Raw genomic sequence first — 22,848 nt, 5'->3', positions numbered from 1 at the left:
AGAGTTAGGTCAGCAGGGGCCACGGTCACAGAGAGCAACACTCAGACATGACCCCCACGTGCACTGATTTCTCCTGGCTCCTGGAAGTGACTTCATAGCCCACTCAGCAGAGAGTTACAGATGTAACTGCAAGTCAAGCACACCTCTCTGTTGAACTATCATTAACACTTGATTTTATTGAAACATCTTCCTTTCTGTTTAGATCAGGATCCATAAGAGTGACTCTGCACCTCTTGCTCGCCTAAGGCCACTCCTGGGACATTTCACACCTGGCTGCAGCTTTTTTAGCGGGAAAGGGATTTCCTGCTCCAGCCCTCCCTTTAATTTATGGACATGCACTCTCGATTTCTTTCTGTCCTCAGCAGTCCTTAGCTGTCCCCAGTACTGACCTGCATGTCCCCTTTTTCTGTCATGAGATTCTCTGAGCTGCGCTTCCCAAAGTGACTGCATTTAATGTCTCTGTGTGTGTAAGACCTTATTCCCATTTCCTCAGAGAGGAAAAAAAAACTCTTAACTAGAACAGCCCTTTCTTTCTTTTTTTTTTTTTTTTAAAATTTATTTCTCCTTCTTCTCCCAAAGCCCCCTAGTACATAGTTGTATATTCTAGTTGTAGGTCCTTCTAGTTGTGGCATGTGGGATGCCGCCTCAGCATGACCTGACAAGCAGTGCCATATCCGTGCCCAGGACCCAAACCAGCGAAACCCCAGGCCACCAAAGCAGAGCGTGTAAACTTAACCACTTGGCCGGCCCCCAAAACAGCCTGTGAGGTGGGAGAGGCCGCAGCAGTGGGGCAGGGCTGCTCAGAGCACGAGGCCCAGGGTGCCTGAGCCTGGGCTCTGCATCAGGTCCCAGGAGCACGTGTGTTGACTCCCACCACACCTTTTCTAAGCACTAGATGGAAGTCTGCAGCTGCCCTTCAGGCTGACTTCTGGTGATTTACACTATTTCCCCATGGCAGAGCTTTTGATTAATCCAGAGGAAATTCTAGGATAAAACAAGAGGATCTGAGTAGCCCTATCTGGAAAGATGGCCTGTTTCTTTCCTTTGGTTGTATATTTATGCTCAAATGTCTTCTTTTCTTATGATTTATCATTTATAATTTTACCTAGCCCAGAAGTGAGGTATTTATTCTGACTGTGAAAAGTTTGAGAATTCTGGGGCTCTCGGCCTCTGGGAGGACCAGAGCTGGTTTCTTAATATAGAGGAGGTGCTCTCCACCCACCATGGGTTCTACTTCTGGAAGATACTTGACATGTTTCCTTCTCATAAATTTCTTTACAAGTCCTTACTCTGCAAAATATACACTCTAGAGTGCTCAGTGCTGAGTGGGATTAACAGACAGAGCAGGGAGGACAGCACAGAACAAGCACACGTGACCAGCTTTGCATCTTTCCCCTTCCTCAGCTGAGGGGGCTGAGCTGCAGTCAGTCTTCAGGGACGGGAGAGGGGAGGGGCTGGTGCTTAGCAATGGCAGATTCTGGAACACAGCCACAATTGGGGGAATTAGGGGAAAGAGAAAGTACTCAGTATTGTAGATTCTTTTTTTCATATTTAGTTTTAAAGAGTAATAACCCATCTTTTCTGTGAATGCTTTATAATTTTTGAATCACTGGAGTCTGAATCACTGTGGTTTTAATATATGTAGCTAGATTTGATCAAATTACAAAGGCCTTAAATTACCTTAGAAATATAGTTACTTCATTCTGTTTGTGTCTGCATTAACTGTCTCTTATTACTTCCTCATATTTTCTAGAGTCTTGTTGGCTGGAAAATCAAAGATGACCATTTATAAATTGGGCCTCTCTGCCCTTGGGACTGTCGCTAGAGTGTAGAAGAGGTTAGACCCAATTATGATGGCACAGACTGGGTTCTGTTACGTTTTCAGAACAGAAAACAGCAATCCCTGATCTAAGAACTTTACAGCTTGTCGGTGGTGTAAGGGGTAATGGAACAGCAACGTTGCTGACCCTGCTCTTGTCCCTCTTTATCAGTGGGTAGAAATCCTAGTGCCCTGTCCCCTGAAACAGCACTTCCTGCCTCCAGATTCCCACTGTGCTGACTTCCCTTTTTCCTCCTGACAACATGTACACGAACCTACTCTACCTCAGTCTTCACGCAGGGACTCGTCACCTCCCTCCTCAGACATTGTCTTGCACTGCGGTTTCGTGGTCACTCCTGAGCTCCTGCAGGGTAGCCAGGGCCCCACAGCACAGTGAGAGGAGATCTTGACCCTCATGTGCCATTGTAAGGCTTGCCTTGCTCACAGTGGGAGTGTCCTGTGGTGTCATTGTCTGACTTTGCTTTTCGCAGTCCCCAGTGTTGGAGTCTACCTTCTACTTCGAACTTAAAAAGGTCTGAGTGCAGTTGGAGGAGGATTGTCTTCTCTTTCTTGGACGGGGCACCAATAACAGGCAAATTTGATTTTCTGGAGGAATTGATAGAACGGTATTGGTTGGTTATCAGCCAAACTCTATGATGAAACATCATAACAAGTATCTGTGGTTGTTAAAACATTCTAAATCTCGTATAATACACTTATTTATAAATAATTTCACAAACCACAGACACAAGCTAGCCAGCCCCTTCATGTTGCCAATGAAGTAACTGACGTCCACAGGTGTTAACAGTGCTGATTGTGGCCTGTGACTGGTGTGGCACTTGAACAGGCACTTGGATTGGGTGTAAAGTAGTATTTGACCTGGTTTGATTTCTGAGCTACCTCTGGCAATTCAGCGTTTCTGACTGTGGCTAGCAGTTCTATTAGAAGGTTAATTTGGGAACTTAGAAATGATTTTTGGATAGCCCAAAATTTCACCTTGAGTTATTACCATTTTGAAACTTTAATAGTTTAATTTATGAATTCTAAATTTAAACATTAACTTAAGTGCATGAAATAATCTGAACACATGACTTTTATCTAGCTTTTCCTGACCTCTCGGGGGGGGTGTCTCAGGATCAGGTTTGCCCCCAACAGTTATTCAGGTTGCAGTGGGGAGCTTTCCTCAAATCGTCTATAAACCCTGAACTGAGCTTTTTGTAATAGAAGAATGGAGTGGGAGTTGAGAGAGAAATTTTCTCTGTGTGCCTAGACATTATTGTGAGGATCAAATAAAAATTGTTCATAGAAGTATTTTGCAAAGTGCTCTATTACCAGAAGATAATGTCAGTATTACTTCTCAATCTTTGGCTCATTTTTCTGTTTCGTTGGTTTGCAAAATACTTTATACTGGATTAATTTGTTTAAATGGCCATGACCGATTCTGTAAGCTAATTCTGTAAGCTAATTCTGTGTTCAAAAAAGTATTTTAAAGGATTGGCTTATCTTGACTCTGTTAATCTCCAAACAGGGAGAGGTCGAATGACCAGTGATAGTCTTTGGTTTCCTACCTGGAAAAAGGATGGAAGTTGACATTTTTCCTGTTGGAAATAGCCTCTTTCCCTGTGGTGTGGATTTCTCACCCCTCCCCTTCCCCAGTTCCCTTCCTGGCCCCCTGGAACCTCCTCCCATGTTATTCACAGTGCCTCTGTCCTTGTGTCCTTTCCTCCATAGAAGCCATGTGGCCACCTCTGGTTCCCTCCTGTGGAGGGGTCACAGCCCAAGAGCTCCTCCACCCCCCGGGGGAGAGGGCTGCTTCCTTCCAGCCAGCGCAGTGGTCCTTTTAAACCTCTGCCCTCTGCAGGAGCCCAACACCTAGGTTTCTGCTTTGCAGGGCACTAAAACTGGGGCACATTTTTATTTCTCAGCAAAGAAATATATGAATTCTACGTATTTTTTTATGTTTCATAGAATTCAATTCGCCACAATCTCTCTCTGAATCGTTATTTCATCAAAGTACCACGTTCCCAGGAAGAACCAGGCAAAGGCTCATTCTGGAGGATAGATCCTGCCTCTGAAAGCAAATTAATAGAGCAGGCTTTTAGGAAAAGACGGCCTAGGGGCGTGCCTTGCTTTAGAACCCCTCTGGGACCGCTCTCATCTAGGTAAGGAAAAAAGACAAACAAAAAGACCTCACTTAATGGTCAGTCAATTTACCTGTGATGTATTGGTAAATTTTCCTTTTGAAAATGAAGAAACTACCAAATGCATTATGATTAAATGTTGGGATGGGGATTTGAAAAAAGTCTTGGATGCTACACATGTATTTTTGTTTCTAGTGGTCCAAAACAATTCAGGTTGTTTTTGAAGTTTTACTTTAAACTCCATTCCCATGTGCCAACTGTTACTTTGTTGAACTCGTTGCATATTGCTAATATGATGAGTCGGCAATGTAACACTACCACATTGATGAAGAGTGTTTTTTCCTTTCCCTTCACATTTGAAAAGTTTTTTAAAGCTAACTTTTAGCTGCTTAAATTCAAGATTGATTTATACAATATTAATTGCCTGATTTTAAAATTACACATTTTTAGCTTCATTAATAGAAACTGTTTTTAAACAAAAAAAAGAAATGACCGTAACATAAGTCTTAAGCCTCACCGACTCGCACACTGCCAGCTCCTGCTGCCTGACTGTGGACGGGAGCTACTTAGAGAGGGCAGCCAGTCCAGCTCCGTGGCTGTGCGGCCTGCGCTGGGCGTGGAGCAGCGGTGCCCCGGCGCATGGTGGCTTTGTCACAGCTGAGCAAATCTTGCTGCCTGTCCGTCTCAGGTGACAGGCATTCTCTGAGAAAATAAGACTTATGGAACTGTAGTTGGTTGGCAGAAGACAAATTACACCCCTTTTTGCAAAATACGCTTATTAAAACGACGAAGCAGCTTTGTGAGTGCTTTACCTGTGTAAATCCACTGTCTTCTTTTTGGTAACACAGAAGTGCCCCAGCCTCTCCCAATCACGCTGGAGTGCTGTCTGCTCACTCCAGTGGCGCCCAGACCCCTGAGAGCCTGTCGAGGGAAGGTTCACCGGCCCCCCTGGAGCCCGAGCCTGGCGCCTCACAGCCCAAACTGGCCGTCATCCAGGAGGCTCGGTTTGCCCAGAGCGCACCAGGTGAGACGCCAGAGGGCGAGTGTGTGGGCGAGGGGCAGTCAGGGGCGCGTGAGCGGGGCATGTCAGAAACGAAACAGCAAGAGGCCTTGTTCCTTCATACCTTGTACCTGAAATTTCTGCTCAGTACCTGAGTGTTTAGGCTCTGAAAAAGTAATAGCACTGTGAGTGTTTAAGAAAATCAGTGAACATTCTTTTATGTGACAGTGTGTAGATACCTGAAATAATTTAGAATTAACATGTTTTTCATTTAGTTGCTTTATCATTGAAAAATCCATGACAAAGACTTCTCCCAAAAAGAGATAAGATAAATTAGGTAAACTAGACATTGATTGGCGGCAAAAATAATGTCCATTTAATGAATAGATGAGCATTTCACAGTTTACTTATAAAGTCACAATGTGGAATAAAAATGTGTGCCCTGGGGAGTTTCTTTTAAAAATATGTAGTGTGAAAATGTATCCAAAGTAATTCTATTATGGCTCCTAGTTGGTTGGCAAAATGTGCTTTTTGATATGTTGGAATTCCTGGCCATGCTAGCCAACCCCCCAGCCCCGCCCTGTCTGTAGCTCCTGCCATTGGTGTGTCTTCCTTACTCCAAGCCCAAACGAAAAAGAGTAGAGGTTGGTTGGCAGAGCTTTTAAAGGCCCAACTCTGTCTCTGAACTTTCCAGGTCTCTTGCACCCATTGCAAGATGAACACTGATCCCAGGGGAGTGTGGCCCCCTCGTTTGAGCCTCCGTGGGCAGCTTGTTCCCATATCCTATGTTGACGTTTTCTTTTTCATGAGGAAAGAACTGTGGGAAGAGGTACTGTAAGAGATCTGATGGAGCAGATGGCATTTTTAGCCTTTTACAAATTAAATAGCCCCATTAAAATACATTTCTCTCATCATGAGTGACTTTACCATTACAAGGTGGCAGGGGACTGTGTCCTGTTTTGTTAAACTAGCCTGTGTGTGGTTGGTGAGTGTTTGTAGCTATTTGGTTCAGGGAAACTCTGGTTGGAGGAACATGGGACTCGAGGCCTCATCTCTGCTCCCCTCCTCCTCATCCTTGGCAGGCTCACCTCTGTCTAGTCAGCCCGTTTTAATCGCTGTGCAACGGCAGCTGCCTCCGACGATCAAGCCCGTCACCTACGCTGTTGCCGCCCCTGTGACCACCTCGACCTCCCAGCAGCCCGTCGTGCAGACAGTTCACGTCGTCCACCAGATCCCAGCAGTGTCTGTCACCAGCGTGGGCGGACTGGCCCCAGCAAACACATACACTGTTGCCGGGCAGACCGTGGTCACTCAGGCAGCTGTGCTGGCCCCTCCTAAGGCAGAGCCGCAAGAGAATGGAGATCACAGAGAAGTAAAAGGTGAGCAGCGGAAGCACGTGCTTCAGGCGGCTTTTCAAGCTCTTAGAAACCCAGCAGACCTGTTCATCCCAACTCCTCCCTAACATGTTACTTAGCCTGGTTTTAGAGCAGATCTGTTAGCCACCCGATTATTTTATTTTAAACTGGTGAGATTTCTATAAGCTTTCTAGTAATATTAGGTGGTGTCATTTCTTCTTTTTTACTTTTTTTTTAATTTCAGTGAAAGTAGAACCTATTCCTGCGATTAGCCATGCCACGCTAGGTGCTGCTAGCCGGATCATTCAGACATCACAGGCCACCCCTGTCCAGACGGTCACCATAGTGCAGCAGGCACCTCTAGGTCAGCACCAGCTACCCATAAAAACTGTCACGCAGAACGGGACTCATGTGGTGCCCATCCCCGCCGCCATCCACGGCCAGGTGAACAGTGGTAAGCAGTGTCCTCACGGGTAACTGGGCGCTCGTACTGAGAGCCAAGATCCTTGGCTCCCCTTTTTATGAAGGGTGGTGTTCAGTGTTTTGATTCCGATTGTTACAATTTTAATTTTTTGTCTGAGGGAATGTTTGTATTTCTCAGCTGTAGGACACCGAGGAAGCGGTTGTGGGAATGGGCTCTCCTGGGGTTCCCATTAGAGGAGCCATCTGGAAAGAGATAAGCATTTCTAAATACCTAGAGAGAGACAAATATCCCTGCCTTTTATAGATACCTGGGTGTGGCCTAAAGCAACCTGAGGTTTGGGTGGTGGAACCTGATTTCTGAAATGTCCCCTAGGAATGGTGTCACAGCTGACCCATCCCGTGACGGTGCTCTCCCCTGGGAGTGGTGGTGTGCTCGAGAGTGTGTCTGACGGTGGAAGGAGAGAAAACTGCTCTTCCGTGCTCTTCGCTCTGAAAGTCCTTTGGAGCCCTGTGCACGTAGCTCTCCACGAATGTTCTGATGTAGATGAGTAGAGAAGATGGAACAGATTGAGGGAGCTTGGCTTTTAGACAAACGGAGAGAACCTCCCCTGCCCAGCCCTGTGAAGCAGTGTGAGCAGGAGAGTCCTGGCTGGCTGTGCAGTCAGCTCGAGTGTGTGGGTCCTGGGGCTGGCATCCAGTCGTTTTAGCTGAGGGCCCCCGCCCCGGCCTCTGGAGTGATGTTGTCCGCATGTGTGGGCCATCGCGATGCTGCATTGGCCCAATCCCAGGACCTGCAGGGCCTCAAGCAGTAAAATCAGAAGCTGCCGGCCAAAACCAGCTCTCTGGCATCAATCCTTTCTTTGAAAGAGGGTAGGGAACAGAAGACTTCATTCCGTTGACTTCCAAATCCTCACTGAGCTGTTTAAGGAATGGGGGTCCGCAAGACGTGCATTACCTCGTGTGATTCAGGCTCCCACCCTGCCACTCCCCAAATTTAATGGCAGAGCAAGATTTGGATCTTCTTTTGGGGAAGACTAACTTCCTGAGAGTTTTTTGTTTTTAAGTAATAGCTAACACACACCAACGTGTGGCTAAATTGAGAAATTTGCAGTCAGTTGCCCATTTAAAATGCTTTGCTCCTCAAGCCCTGTGTCTCCTAAGCAAGTACGAGTAGTGTGGGCCTTGTTCTCCTTTTGTGTCTGAACCACTTCGTCATCGTGGATGGTCTTGATACGTGCGGCTGGAAGCAGGTGGCACTGAGAGATGGATGGTCCGTTTCTGGTCAGTGTCGTTCTTCCTAGTCTTAAGCCATGGTGTGGGCCAGTGATTCCCAGATGTCATATGCCTCAGAATCACTCGAGGGCTCCCTCTCAGAATCCCTGACTGAGCAGGTCTGGCCTGGGGCCCAAGAATGTGCATTTCTGACACATTCCAGGTAGTCTGAGAACCGCTGGTGCAGGTCAGGGGCCTTTTATGTCTACCTGTCTGTTGGAAAGAGTTTGAAAAAATCTGTATCCCTTTCACATGTTTAAGTTGCTATCTGAAATTTTTCATGATAAATTTAATAAACAAGGGATTAAATTTTCCCCTACTAAAAATATTGATGTCTTACAATTAAAAAAAAAACAAAACTTTTACTTCATTCTTTTGCACGTGCTACTGGCTCTGAATACTGCCCTAGTTTGATGCTCTTACCCACGTATAAACACGCAGACAGACAGGCTGTCCTGCCGTTGTAGTTCAGTCTCACACATTCCTACCTCCTGCTGATTTCATACTAATGCCATAGACTTATTCTTGGAAGTCTTACTGAGCATGTTTTTTTCTGCAACAAAAAAAATTAAAATATTACAGATTTAATTGTTTGTGACTATAAGGATTGATTTATCAGTTGTTGTTACTACAGAATTGAGCAAAAGCAAAAATGTAATATTAAAAATCAAATATTAAAATTGTATTAAAGATGCATTTCCTAATATTTCAGGGCTTTAAAGAAAACCACACAAATTATCTGTTATCCTTGAAATCACTGCTGTAGGCATTACTGCGTCAGCCCTCAGACCTTGTTCCTACCTAGAAGGGAGACTGGAAGAAATGCTGAAAGTCCTAGTTGCAGTCACCTTTTAGCAAAAACTATTTTAAATTATCTGTTAGTGGGAAATTTGATTGGTTTTCCTTCAACTTGATTGCAGTCTTTTACTTAGAAATCACTTGGCTTGGAAAAGGATTTATTATCCAGTCAGTGATAACTCAGGGTCACGTCACTGGCCATTGCAGCTGTTCCAGTGTTCCGTGCTCTATCCCAGTGTTTTCATCCCCAAAGGCAGCGCCCAGCTGAGTGGGTGAGAGAGGCTGTGGAGAAAGAGGAGGAGATGGCAGGTGAGCTTTAAGAAAGATGACGTGGCAAGTGGAGGCTCTGGACATGGTTTTCCTGGAAACAGTGTCAGGTGGTGCTGGGATGCTGCATGACCTAACTCTGACCTCCGTCACCCTTGAAAGTCACTCTTGAGAAAGGAAAGCAGTACCTGTTATATTAATGAACTTTGAAAATCAGAAGCTTTAATATTTTTGTTGTAAATTGAAAATATCAGACATTCTGGAAATTAACTCACAGCCAGTCTTATTCCGTTTTTCTCCATCTCCTCCCCATCCAGATCCAGACATAACGTTACTTCATCTGTTAATATTTCAGCATGCACCTCTAGGAGATAAGGACTCTCTTTTAATATATAAGCACAGTACCATTATTATCATACCATACCATATTAATTTTTAAAATTAACAATAATTCTTTTTTTTTTTTTTTTTTTTTGAGGAAGATTAGCCCTGAGCTAATATCTGCGGCCAATCCTCCTCTTTTTGCTGAGGAAGACTGTGCATCTGTGCCCATCTTCCTCTACTTTGTATGTGGGACGCCTGCCACAGCATGGCTTGCCAAGTGGTGCCATGTCCACACCCGGGATCCAAACCGGTGAACCCTGGGCTGCCAAAGCGGAACATGTGCACTTAACCGCTGCACCACCAGGCCAGCCCCAACAATAATTCTTTTATACTCACTGTCTCCTTAGGGTTCAAATAGTTTGTTCTGCTTTTTTCTTTTTTTTGTGTGTGTGTGGTGAAATCTACATAAAGGTTACTATTTTAAAATAGTACAATCTAGTGGCATTAAGTACATTCACAATGTTTTGAAAAACATCACCTCTAACTAGTTCAAAAGCATTCTCATCACCCCAAAAGGAAGCCTCGTACCTGTTAGCAGTCACTCCCCACTTACCCTAACCCGTTAACGACTGATCTGCTTTCTGTCTCAGTGGATTTAGCTATACGGCGTATTTCCTATAAACGGAATTATATGATATATATGTGGCCTTTCATATCTACCCTCTTTTGCTTAGCATTATGTTTCAAGGTTCATCCATGTTGTAGTGTGTCAGTACATCATTTCTTTTCATGGCTGAATATGTTTCCTTTTTTTCCCCCCGTGCTTTATCTCCCCAAATCTCCCCTGTACATAGTTGTGTATCTTAGTTGTGGGTCCTTCTAGTTGTGGCATGTGGGACGCCGCCTCAACATGGCCTGATGAGCGGTGCCATGTCCATGCCCAGGATCCGAACTGGCAAAACCCTGGGCCGCTGCAGCAGAGCACTCAAACTTAACCACTTGGCTACGGGGCCGGCCCCTATGTTTCCGTTTTGTTTATTCATTCATTAATTGGTTGATGGACATTCGGGTTGTTTGTGCTTTCTGGCTATTGTGAATAGTGCTGCTGTGAACATTCGTGTACAAGTATTTGTTCGAGTCTTTGTTTTCATTTCTTTTAGGTATATACCTAGAAATGAAATTGCTGAGTCATATGGTAATTCAGTGTTTAATTTATTGAGGAACCACTGAACTGTTTTCCACAGTGGCTGCAACATTTTATGTTCCCACCAATGATCTATGAGAGTTCTGAGTTATCCACATCCTCACCTACACTTATTTTCCAGGTTTTTTTTGATCGTGGCCATCTTAATGGGTGTGAAATGATAACTTACTCTGGTTTTGATTTTCATTTCCCTCATGACTAATAGTGTTGAATGTTTTTTTCATGTGTATATTGGCTATTTGTGTATCTTCTTTGAAGAAATGTCTATTTAAGTCCTTTGTCTATTTTTTAATTAGGTCATTTGTCTTTTTGTTGTTGAGTTGTAGGAACTCTTTATATATTCTGGATACTGGGTCCTGATCAGATACATGATTTGTAAATATTTTCTCCCATTCAGTAGGTTTGTCTTTTCACTTTCTTGATAGTGTCTTTAATTCACAAAAATTTTTAACTTTGATGAAGTTCAGTTTACCTGTTTTCCCTTTTGTTTTTTATGCTTTGGTGTCATGTCTAAGAATCCATTGCCAAACCTGAAGTCATGAAGACTTACCCCTATGTTTCTTTTACTAAGAGTTTTAGAGTTTTAGCTCTTATGTTTAGGTCTTTGATCCATTTTGAGTTAATTGTTGTGTATAATGTGATGTCAGGGCCTGACTTCGTCCTTTTGCGTGTGGATATCCAATTATCCTGCCACCATGTGTTGAGGAGACTGTTCTTTCCACATTGAATGGTCTTGGCATCTTTGTTGGAAACCACTTGACCTCTGTTGGATTTATTTCTCTCAGTTCTGTTTCATTGATCTTCACGTCTGTTCTCATACCAAAACCGCACTATTTTGATTACTGTAGCTTTGTAGGAAGTTTTGATTCCAAGAAGTGTGAGTCCTCCAACTATGTTCCTCTTTTTAAAGATTGTTTTGGCTATTCTGTATACCTTGCAACTCCATGTGACTTTTAGAGTCAGCTTTCCCGTTTCTGCAAAAAGGCGTTTGGGGCTTTGGTAGAGGTCGCAGCCGTCTGTGGGCCCCGTCTTAACCGTGTGAAGTCTCCTGACCTGTGAGCGTGGGATGTCTTCCTGTTTACTTAGGTCTTCGTTAAATTCTTTCAACACTGCTTTATAGTTTTCACTATATAGATCTTGAAGCATTTAAGTCTTGGTCATATTTCTTTCTATTTTATTCTTCTTTCTAAATGGAATTATTTTCTTACCTTCCTTTTTACATTGTTCATTTCTGTTGTATAGAAATGCAACTGATTTTTGCGTGTTGATCTTGTCCCCTGCAACTTTGCTGAATTCATTTATTATGGTTTGGGCATTTTTGTATGTGGATTTATCAGGATTTCCTCTCTATAAGAAACATGCCATCTACCAGCAGAGTCTCGCTTCCGTCCCCATGTGGGTGCCTTCCATGGCAAGGCCCGCCAATGCGGAGTCCAGTAGCAGTGGGGAGAGCAGGCGTCCTCGTCTTGTTCTCCGTCTGAGGGGGAAGCAGCCAGTCTTTCACTTGAGGCTGATGTGAGCTGTGAGCTTGTCAGAGATGGACTTTGTTATATGTTGAGGCATTTTCCTTCTTTCCTGGTTTGGTGAGTAGGTTTTTTTTTACGGATTTTATTTTTTTCCTTTTTCTCCCCAAAGCCCACCAGTACATAATTGTATATTCTTAGTTGTGGGTCCTTCTAGTTGTGGCACATGGGACGCCGCCTCAGTGTGGCTCAGAGCAATGCCATGTCCGTGCCCAGGATTCGAACCGACGAAACACTGGGCCGCCTGCAGCGGAGCGGGCGAACTTAACCACTCGGCCACGGGGCCGGCCCCTGGTGAGTAGTTTTATCATGAAAGGGTGTTGAATTGTGTTGGATGCTTTTTTTCTGGGTTAAGGAGGCAAAAGGATTTTGTGGGGCTGGATGTGACAGTTGGGGGTGGCCCACATCTTCGTACCTGCATGGGGTGCTCTGTTGACTTAGCCCAACATTCCTGTTTACACCCCAACCTCCTTCAGGAATCAGTTGCAGGGCTGTAGTTGGAGCAAGCAGAGCACCCACTTGACCAGCACAGCCTTTTGCGCTGTGCATCCCCGGGGCTGGTGTGCAGGGAGTTGCTACTGGGAACTTCCAGGGGCTCGGCTCAGGCTCACATGGGTTCACCAAGTAAGGCAGAACCATCTGTTCTGAGGGGGTGCTGTCGTTATCCCACCCCTGCCCCAGGGCTTCATTCTGCCTCCACCCACTGCTGCTGTGTAGCCTTGGGCAGCTCTGCATCTGTGGCACCTACCCATCTGAGGCTGACATTCTGTGGGACTTCTGGGAGCTGATCTTACACAGTTGATCCTCAGTATTTGTGGATTCTTTATATTTGCAAGTTTCGCCTGCTCACTGAAATTTATTTGTAACTCCCAAATCAGTACTCTGCGTTTTCCCAGTCATTTGTGGGCATGTGCAGAGCAACAAAATGTTTGAGTTGGACCTGCTGCTTCCCAGCTGAGGTGGGACACAGGGATGTTCCTCCTCCTAGTTTCAGCTCTTGTACTGTGAACACGCATCCTTTTCTCAGTCTGTCACTGCTACTTTTTCATGTTTTGTGCTGTTTGTTGGTGATTTTGCCATTTAAAATGACCCCCAAGCATAGTACTGCAAAGCCTTAGTGCTCAGGCACAGGAGGCTGTGAAGTGTCATCTGGGAAGACTTGACTGTTAGCTGAGCTTCCTGCAGGCATGAGTTCAGTGTTAATGAAGCACTAGTATAGAGGAAATAAGTTGTCTTTAACCAGAAACACACATAAACCAAGGTGTGTCTTGATCGGTTAGGGAACCCCACCCTGTCTTTCCCCTGGGACAGAGGCTCGGCCCTCCTAAGCTGGTCTCCTGTCTCACGTTGCCCAGCTCTGGGCACTGAGTCACTCATGTCTGTGTCAGGCATTTCTTAGGAGCAGGTGGTGCTGGGCCGTAGCAGGAAATGTGTCCATGTGTTGTTCCCAGATGGGAGCAGAGTCCCCTGCCCTCGTGGAGAGCGTATCACAGGACACAGATAGGAAACTGAACAGGACAGTCAGTTGGCTAGGAGAAGTGCAGGGCCAGGGGCCAGTGATGTGGGAGATGTGGCAAGCGAGTGGCATCAGAGACCAGTGAGCATCTGAGCACAAGATGACCATTGCAGGGATGTTCACAGCCGTGAGGAGGCTGCTGTGGGACGCAGGGGCCTGTGAGCCATGGTGGAGGATGCACTGGGAGAGGGCAGGGAGTAACATGCTTCAGGCAAAGGAAGGACCCTGCCTGTGCATGTAGACCACGCTGGTGCATGGGTGGGGGGTGAGAGGAGTCAGGACAGCTCTGGCATACCCTTGGAAGGTGCCTCTGCAGTTGCATCTGCCTGCTGACGCACTGTGTGTCTGAGGGCTGAGCATCCTGATGGAGAAGACTGTGCCCTCTTCTGCTTCCCCAGGAGCCTGCTTGGCCTTCCCAGGGGGCTTTGTGTGGTTTCTTAGAGGGCTGCATGGAGCAGCGTGCACACGTCACCACAACCGCCCTCTCACTTTTGGGAAAGGAAGTCTGTTGCCCCAGGCATGCACCCAGCTTATGCTCAGGACAGCGCTGCCCTGAGCTGCAGGTACTGCTGCCTCCAGTGTGGGGAGGGCATGGGCCGCTTCTGTTTAAAAGGTACACGGAAGAAAGTCCGGCATTTTGGGTGACCCTTCTATGGCCCTCGGCCCCCAGTGCTCACGGGGAATGGAGAGGTGGAAGGAGTCCAGCTGCAGGGTGGCTCTCAGCTCTGGCTTCTTGGTCACAGATCTGGCTGCTTTCCGCTTCCAAGACTCATGCACACGTCTGGTTCACTAGCATGCTTATGGTTATGTGACCTTTTTAAACTGCTTTCTGTCATTTGATAGCATTTGGAATTTTGGGCCAACACTGTGCTTAGCCAGTGTCCCATCTGCTCCATGTGGCCTGGAGCGTCCTCTCAGCTGCATTTGCCACCTCTTCATGCTGAAACCTGTCCTGCTCCGCATCTTCCTTCCTGCCCTGGTTGTTTCATTTTCTTTCTGTCTCCTTCCTTAAGGGTTTGCACGTCACCGTTAGCGGGAGACAGTGCTCAGCATGGCTGAGGAACCAAAGTGATGCTTTATTTGCTGGAGCGTAGCCTTGTCCCCAGATCCTTCCTCCTGGACAGGCAGGTACTACTCTCTGCTGCCCTGTCCCCACCATGCTGTCCCATTCTTCCATTCAGACCGGTTTTCAGGCTTTGATCCTTTGCCCCCGGCCGACTGTTAACCTTCACATTCTGCTCTGACTCTACAACAGCTTCACAGCCTGAAGTAACATTGATGTAAGCCAGAATTTTGTGAGGCGTCTCCTCCAACTAGGCCATGGTTCTCTGTGTATCTCCGCCATGTGCCACAGGGCTGAGAGAGTATAATCAGAAGTGTGGTGTGTCTGTCCGGCTGGAAGAACGCAGGCTCCATGTCAGCACTGCCCCAGCACCCACACAGGCCCTTATTCATAAAGGGGACACAGCACTTACTCTTCAGTGAATGAATGAAGGAACAGATGAGTGAACACACAGTGGAGATGGAATCATCAGCCCCACGTTAACCAGGGTCCAGCCACGGGTCCCCTTGTTCCTTGAAGGCATGGCTGTGCGCAGAGCCACATTAGGTCAGGGGACCTGTCCTTTCACGGCTGGAAGCTTAACAGCTCTCCGGGGTATCTGGCATCAGCGCTTGGGCTGGTCTTATGTTTGGGAGGACCTTGGCCTCCAAAGCCCCCTTCAGGCCTGGCTGCCCAAAAGGATGTTCTCTCCGACCCCTTGTGTCTCGCATGAGGGGCCTCAGTGAGTATGAAGCCAGTGTCAGGACAGGCCTGGTAGATGAAGCAGATGAAGTCAAGGCCACTCCTTTGTGGTCACCCAGGTGGCCAGGATCTGAAAGGTCTCTCCTGTCCATAGCTAGTCCAGTGAGAATCAAGTTGGACAGGTGTTGTCTCATGACTGTGCAACATGGCAGCGATGCCTGAGGTCCCTGTGAGTGTGGGAAAGAGCAGATGGAAAGTGGTCCAAAGAGTCCCACAACTTGATGTTTTTCAGAGTCATGGCACAGGAAAGGTTGGTCTAAGTTGCAGAATTCCTTCCTGGGCTGGTGGCTCATCCTGGTGGCCCCACGCCATTGCATTAGCCGAGCAGGGTGTGCAGCGGCCACTGCGTATCCTCACAGGCGGGGCACTGGGAAGGAGCTCTTCAGGGGGTGACACCCTCTCCCCATCCCAGCTCCGTGCTCCTCTGCACCTTCCTGGAGGCACTGAGTCACCAGTCACTAAGGGGTAGCCCTGATTTTCTTCAGGCTGGGTTGAAAGGTCAGTCGGGTTGTGCAGCCCTGGGGTTGTGTTGCCAGCTTGTCTTCTAGAGCTTGACTCCTTTTTCATGCCCTCTCTCCCTACTTACTAGGGCAGCCATGGTGGCTCCATCCTTCTGTCTTGCCTCTTCATCAGCTCTGCTTCCCTGGCCGTGTTTCCCATATTTGGTTTGGGGAAGGCTTGACGATGAAATCAGGACTTGGGTGCCCCGCCTCAGGGCACTGATAGGACTGGCAGTTCTCCTCCTTCCCAAGGGACGTCCTTGCTGGGTCTCATAGCCACTGGGAACCCAAGAGGCCAGCAGCCCCTCCTGCCAGGTTCTAGGTAGAGACAGAGAACAGAAGGACCTGCATGGAGAGTGAGGCCTGGAGCAGGAGAGAGCATAATCCCTTTGTCACTTTCTTAGCTTTTTCTTCATGTCTACCCACTTTGTTCTTTAATTTATTTCCAGTGGACAAATGCTCTCACTTCTCTTGGGTAAATATCTAAGAGTAGAATGGCTGAGTCATATGGTAGATACAGAATTTTTTAAGAAACTGAAAAATCATTTTTCAGTGGTTATACCGTTTTCCATTCTCACCAGCCGTGGACGAAAGCTCCAGTGGTGCCATATCCTCCCCAGCATTTGGTGTGGCCAGTCTTTGTTTAGCTTTTCTAGTTTTTTTTATTGGCTTCAATTTGTATTTTCTTAATGATTCCTGATATTGAGCATCCTACTGTGTGCTTATTTTACATCTGAATGTCTTTGCTGAAATGTCTGTTCAGATCTTTTGCCCATTTTAAAAATTGAGTTGTTGAGCCAGCCCTGATGGCCTTAGTGGTTGAAGTTCGGTACTCACCACTTCGGCAGCCCAGGTGCCCTTCCTGGTGGAGGAGCCACACCACCTGTCTCGGTAGCTGTGCTGTGGTGGCGGCTCACAGAGAAGTAGTAGGACAGCTTACAACTAGCACATGCAGTCATGTACTGGGGCTTTGGGGAAGAAAAAAAAAGAGTTGTTTCCTTTTGACTGAGTTATGAGTTCTTTCATATTCTAGATACAAGTCTTCTGTCAGATGTATAGTTTGCAAATATTTTCTCCCAGTCTGTGGATGGCTTTTTGTTTTCATTAATAATGCCTTTTGAAGAGCAAAATATTTACATTTTTATTAAGTGTAGTTTGTCAATTTTTTCTATAGAGTTTCTGCCCCTTTTCCTCCCCATAGTTTACGTAAAAGATCTTTCTCAAACCCAAGGTCACTAAGATTTTATCCTTTGTTTTAGGAATTTTACAGTTTTAGCTCTTAGATTTAGGTCTGTGACCCATTTTGAGTGAAATTTTGTATAAAGTAAGTAAGGACCAAGGTTCTTTTTTCTTTAATTGGTGTTCAGTTGTTCCAGCCCCAGTTGTGGAAAAGACTCCCCTCTCTCCACTGAATTCCCCTGACACTTGAGTCCAAAGTCACTTGATCATAGACAGACGGTCTGTTCCCAGTGCTTCTTTCTCTTCCCTGAATCTGTGTGCCATCCGTGACAGCGCCTCACGTCCTTGTTGCTGTGCCTTTATAAAAAGCCTTGAGGTCAGGCTGTGTCCGTCCTGCATTCGGTTCTTTTCTATAAACTGTTGTGGCCATTCTAGGTCCTTTGCATTGCCATGCGATTTTTCGTTCAGCTTTAGTGAGGTGTAATTGAGCCACGTGAATTTTAGGTCCCTGCACAAAAGCGTGCTGGGACTCTGGGCTGGCGTTGAATCTGGAGATGAGGATGGAGGCACTGGCCTCGTAGCAGGATTGGAGCTCAGAGGGTGTCTCGTGACTTCACGTTTCTCTCATTTTGCATACCCTGCGTCATCTCTTTACTTAGCTTCAAGTTCCATTTCTTGGGAGGAAATTCTGCAGTTCCCTTGTGGCAGCCAAAGCAGTGTATTAAAATGAAAATACCTAGAGTTGTAAAGCTTGGTGTAAACTCATGCTGAAAACTCTTAGGCAGCACACAAAGCAAACCTATTTATGACTTCCACCAGCAACAGCATTAACATCTAATTTAGTAAGATCAGTGTGGCGGGACAGCGTCTGTGTCAGACCAAGGGACTCAGGCATGTTCAGGAGACAAGGGTTGCTGTTCCAGGCTTCTTTTGTGCACATACATCTTTCTCTGTGGGTAAGACTCCCATCAGGCCATCTCTTGCCTTGGTCCTAAACCTCCCTCAGGGCACGAGGGGATGGGATGGGAGCACACAGTCTCCCTGGATAGGATGCAGCTTCTCCAGGTCATGTGGGCGGGTTATGTAGCATGCTGTGCCTCCTAGGACCCCTCTCCTTGAGCCTGTGTGGAGTGGCTCCAGGCCTCCTCTCCAGCCTACTCCTGCCTTCTCACTTTGAGGAAGTGGCACTATCTTGATGTAGTCTGACCCTTCTTTTGTTCATCTCCTGGAATTTGCCTGGTTGTGCAGAACATGGGACAGGTGAAGGTGGGAGTGGTAGAGGCCCTTGTGCCCAGCTGGTAAAGTCCCACGTAAGCCCACAAGGAGGGAGGGTCCCTCCATGATGAAGACCTGAGAGAGGAAGGGTTTGGCAGGGGAGATGGGGCCAAAGAGAAGCCAGGAAGCCAGCCCAGGGGCTCGTGGGCACATATCTGCTTGTAAACTCCATAGAGAGAAACAGGCGCAGACAAGCTCTTGTTGCAGTTCGTGGTTAGCCCGAGCCGTGTGCCCTGCTCCCCTCCTCTTGTGTGAGGTGATCCGAGAGCATCAGCATGGAAGTCAGGGGTGAGGGGCCACTGCATGGGGGAGAACGCTGGTGGCAGCCCCTTTGCCTCATCAGTAAAGCCGTCGGCTGTCTATGCCCCCTTTCCCTGACCCTGAGGCTCAGTTTCCACTGGGGTTCTGTCAAGATAGCACAACATTTGAACTAAGAAAAAAGATGCCAACTGTTAATCAAAACACCCAGTGATCACACAGTTAACTTGCTGCAAGGTGTCTTGTCTCCAGGGGCCCAATCCAGGCCCTGGTGCCCTTGGCCACTGTAGGCCATGCAGGGTCACACAGAGAAGCTGGCCCTCTGGGCAGAGCGTGGAGCCAGTGGGGGCCTGACAGGGGACGAGGGTTCACCCTGGAGTCTGGGGTCTGACTCACTGTCTCTCTGCAGCAGCGGCAAGTCCCCTGCACATGCTGGCGACACACGCGTCGGCGTCGGCCTCTCTGCCCACAAAGCGCCAGAATGGTGACCAGTCAGAGCAGCCGGAGCTGAAGCGAGTCAAGACTGAGGATGGCGAAAGCATTGTCATTGCCCTGAGTGTGGACACACCGCCGGCAGCCGTGAGGGAGAAGGGCATCCAGAACTAGTGACCAGGAGAGCTTGTCTTACCTTAATATCAACTCTGTGGTGCCAAAAGGAGACACTGTCTCTCACCGAGGCTCAGAGCGCATTCTCGGTGGGCAGAGGGCCCTGCGGTTGGACTTCACCTCAGCACTGAAAACACAAAACCCAGGCGGCCTTAAAACTCCTTAATTTAAAGACAGAAATCAGACCCAAACAGAACACACGCAACAAAACCTGGTTCTGGCAGTGTCTCCCCACCTGCGCTCAGCTTTTAACTCCGAGTAAAGACTCACGGTCCTTGAGTGAGGACGGCACCTGGTGCGAAGCGGATCTGCCGGGATGGGGCCCCCACGAGGGGATGGGGCAGGAGCCCCCGCCGCCCTCAGAGGACCCGAGGGGCTGGCGCTGGTAGATGAGACAGTATTTTGTTGTTCACATGTGGAATTAGAATATTTTGAGGTGTACTTTCTTTCTTTACAAAATAATGGGGTCTTTGACATTTCAGATCACTCCATTTCTACTCTGGAAATTTTGGAATCACACAGGACCGTTGGTGTGATTTCATTTGGGGAAAAGAAACAACGTAGTTTTGTTTGTTTTTGTTGTTTGTTTTCAGCCTATGGAATGATTTACTTTTGTCTGTCCTGTTAAAGTTCAGATGGAGCTACTTGGTGACATGCGCATTGTCCCTGTTAGAGCAGGTGCCAGATGAATTTAATCCACCTCCATTTCAGTGTGACGGACGGTGACAGACAGATACCCGCGGGCTGCACAGAAGCACGATGGAAAGGACTCCGGACTCCTGCTGGCCTCGCGGCTTGTGGAGCTGCACTTAACTGGTTCTCTTTCTTGCTCCTTTTTGTTGTTTGTTCTTTGTGTTGACTCTAAGTAAAGCAAGTCTCCCGACAGAACTACGACTCTTTCGTCTGGAAAAAGATTCAGTCTTTTATCACACACCCTTTCAAACCAATGTCACAGGTCTCTGGGGCACGTCTGTTGTTTTAGGTGCCCTCACCAGCTCTCGGCATCGCCCGACCAGCTGTCTACACTGCGTTTGCCCCACTGATGGTGAGAGCAGCTGCTGGGGTGGAGCAGAAGCTGCGTGTTAACACAAGGGGCTCGGAAGCAAGTGCCCTCTGTTAAGCATTGGAACCATCTGGGTCGTTTTCTGATTTGTAATAGGAAATTCCCTTCACCCTTTCAGAACTGAATCCCATACTAAGGCTGACTTCTCTCCTACAAAAAATAAAAGCGAGAGGAAAGGAAACAAAGGTGAGACAAGGAGAAGCGGGAGGCCCACAGGCCTTAGCCCACGCTCCTCCAGAAGAATACCACTCACCTTCCAGAGTGTTCCAGGGGTCAGGGCTGAGCAGCCGTGCAAACAGAAAGAGGGCTTTGGCCTTATTGTGAATTTTTAAATGTCATCATCATAACGTTATTTATTTAAATGTAGTTATTTTGGTATTTAATTTTTTTTAAAAGAGGGAAAAAACCCTGTATTTTCCTGGTGGAATGAAACAGCTCAGAATGGTATATTTAGGCAATTTTAAAACATTTATTATTTACCTAAAGACCAAATATGATAAATCTGTTCTAAGTATTGTGTGTCAATCCACAGTATGGAGCTGTCACAATGTTATTGCAGATAATGCATATTAAAAATTATGAAATTACTGCACACTAGCTGGATTTATAACTCAGCCATTTAAAAAATAAAAATGAAACCATCATGTGAATGAGACCGTTTGTGTGACAGTAGCAAAATCTAGGTCGCAGACTGAAGCACGGATGGATCAGAGCACTTCAGGGCAGCAATCTCCATCTTCCAGGCACTTTACGGATACCTTGGAATGTATATTTTTATTTGTCTTTTTACTCAAAAGGTTTGCAGTTTGCAAATAATTCAGATTGTGCTGTGTCCTGTGTGGGGGGTCAGGTCACTCCGCTGAGTGGTGCGGACCTGTTGGTCATGACTGCCGCGAGCCCCTGCCCATGAGCTCTAGGTAGGTGAATGGACCAGACAACCCCAGTGGGAACGCGCTGTGCATCCTCCTGGAGACATGTCCACACAGCAGGGAACCTTCACCATTCAGAGACTCGAGGAGATGCTCCCACGTAAGCCCAGTCCGTCAGTTCATTACTTCTGAGCCTGAAACTTAGACTTTATGGGTCTGGAGGGATTTCTGCTGGGATGATAGAGAAGAAAAATACCCAGTTCTCAAATTTTAAAGAGGAGGAAAGAATAGTTTTTTGCTGTCAGCAGCTGGAGTGTGCCTTTTTCACAGGTGAGGGTGTCTCTTTCCTTTTCCCTTCTCACTGCCTTATTCAGTTGGCGCATTCATTGGCACATAGAAATTTAAGAATATCAAGGAGATGGCAGGAAAAAACCATGGATTAGCAAGCTATCACTTTTTTAAGTTTTTTCAATTCAGCTGTGAATTCCCAAAGGCGCTCCACACACCAGGAGTCACTGAGCTCGTGTCCCTGCCTCCTGCCTGATGCCTGGTGCTACGTCAGCAGGCGTGTTGCCCTGGACCCCCTCCCAGCAGTCCACTGGCAGCTCCCAAGTGTCTTCTTCCAAGGAGTCTCTGCTTGGACCTTCGCCAAACTTCTGAGCACCCCGAGGGACTAGAAACTTCATTTCAGCAGCTTTGCCCTGAAGCAAACAAAAATACAAAAGGTAAACTCACATACGACCCACGTGACATGGTGCATTCCAAGATGTCTGTGCATGGTTTGGGGATGACCCTCCTCTCGCATCAGTAGCTCCTTCGATACGCCCGTCGCTAGAACAACAGAGCAGACGGCAGTCACAGAAGGGGTGGGGCGGGGCCAGGATTTGGGATTTCTATGCTATGTGACACAAGGTGATAAGTGACAATCTTCAAGTCCTAACCTCCACTATTCTAGAAAGTATAGTGGTGATTTGTGTGCAACAATTTGAAATTTTAAAAGTACCAAGACCTGAAATTCAATAAAATATTTTTATTAATTTTAATTGAATACAGAGTATCATTGTCATTTTGATAAATGTAAGCAGGCATTTCTTTTTTGCTCTTTTATCGTGTGCTCTTTTCTGAGCACGCCAAAGGCCTGGAGCACAGAGTGGATGTACGAAGAGGCTGCCATCATGACAGCAGAGTAGGTTCCACCACTGGAAAGGATGGGGTTGCAGGCGGTGGTAACAAAGTCTTGCTGATTTTTATCTCTGACACTGGAGTTTCAATACTTACTTTGAGGTTGTGGTTGTCACTACCATTTCTTCTGCAGACTTGCCCCTCAACCTAAGAATCAAGATCATTGCAGACAACTTGAGACACATCCTCCTGTGAGACGGAAATCTTGTCTGAAGAGGCACATGGCTGCTCAAGTTCCCACCCTGCAGCGCTGCTTGTCCACCCGCGAAAGTCTGGTCTGGACTGCTGAAGTCCTGAGGCTGCTAAAGCATTTAGTGCTCCTCTGGGGAGTAAAGGGAAGGAGGAGGACTGAAAACAATGGCCAAGGCCCTTTGGGGAGCTCAGTGAAGCTACGATTTAGTGTTCACAGACAAAGGGCTCCCATGGAGTGTTTTGTTCCCTGCCCTGACGCCTCACTTAAAACAGTTCTC

At 46.9% G+C, this 22,848-nt stretch overlaps 1 protein-coding gene across 1 annotated transcript in view; it reads left to right on the top strand.

The window, feature by feature from the left end:
• Nucleotides 1-22,239, top strand: part of FOXK2 (forkhead box K2) — a 78,749-nt gene extending 56,510 nt beyond the window's left edge. The window contains exons 5-9 of the mRNA XM_070561296.1: nucleotides 3,788-3,981; nucleotides 4,809-4,984; nucleotides 6,043-6,339; nucleotides 6,560-6,769; nucleotides 19,068-22,239. Coding sequence (XP_070417397.1) covers nucleotides 3,788-3,981; nucleotides 4,809-4,984; nucleotides 6,043-6,339; nucleotides 6,560-6,769; nucleotides 19,068-19,264 — 1,074 coding nt within the window. The 3' untranslated portion in view covers nucleotides 19,265-22,239. The remainder of the gene's footprint in view (nucleotides 1-3,787; nucleotides 3,982-4,808; nucleotides 4,985-6,042; nucleotides 6,340-6,559; nucleotides 6,770-19,067) is intronic.
• The last annotated feature ends 609 nt before the right edge of the window (nucleotides 22,240-22,848 follow it).

The sequence above is a fragment of the Equus przewalskii genome, chromosome 10, assembly GCF_037783145.1.
Source record: "Equus przewalskii isolate Varuska chromosome 10, EquPr2, whole genome shotgun sequence".
NCBI lineage: Eukaryota > Metazoa > Chordata > Mammalia > Perissodactyla > Equidae > Equus > Equus przewalskii.
This window is presented reverse-complemented; position numbering and strand designations above follow the sequence as displayed.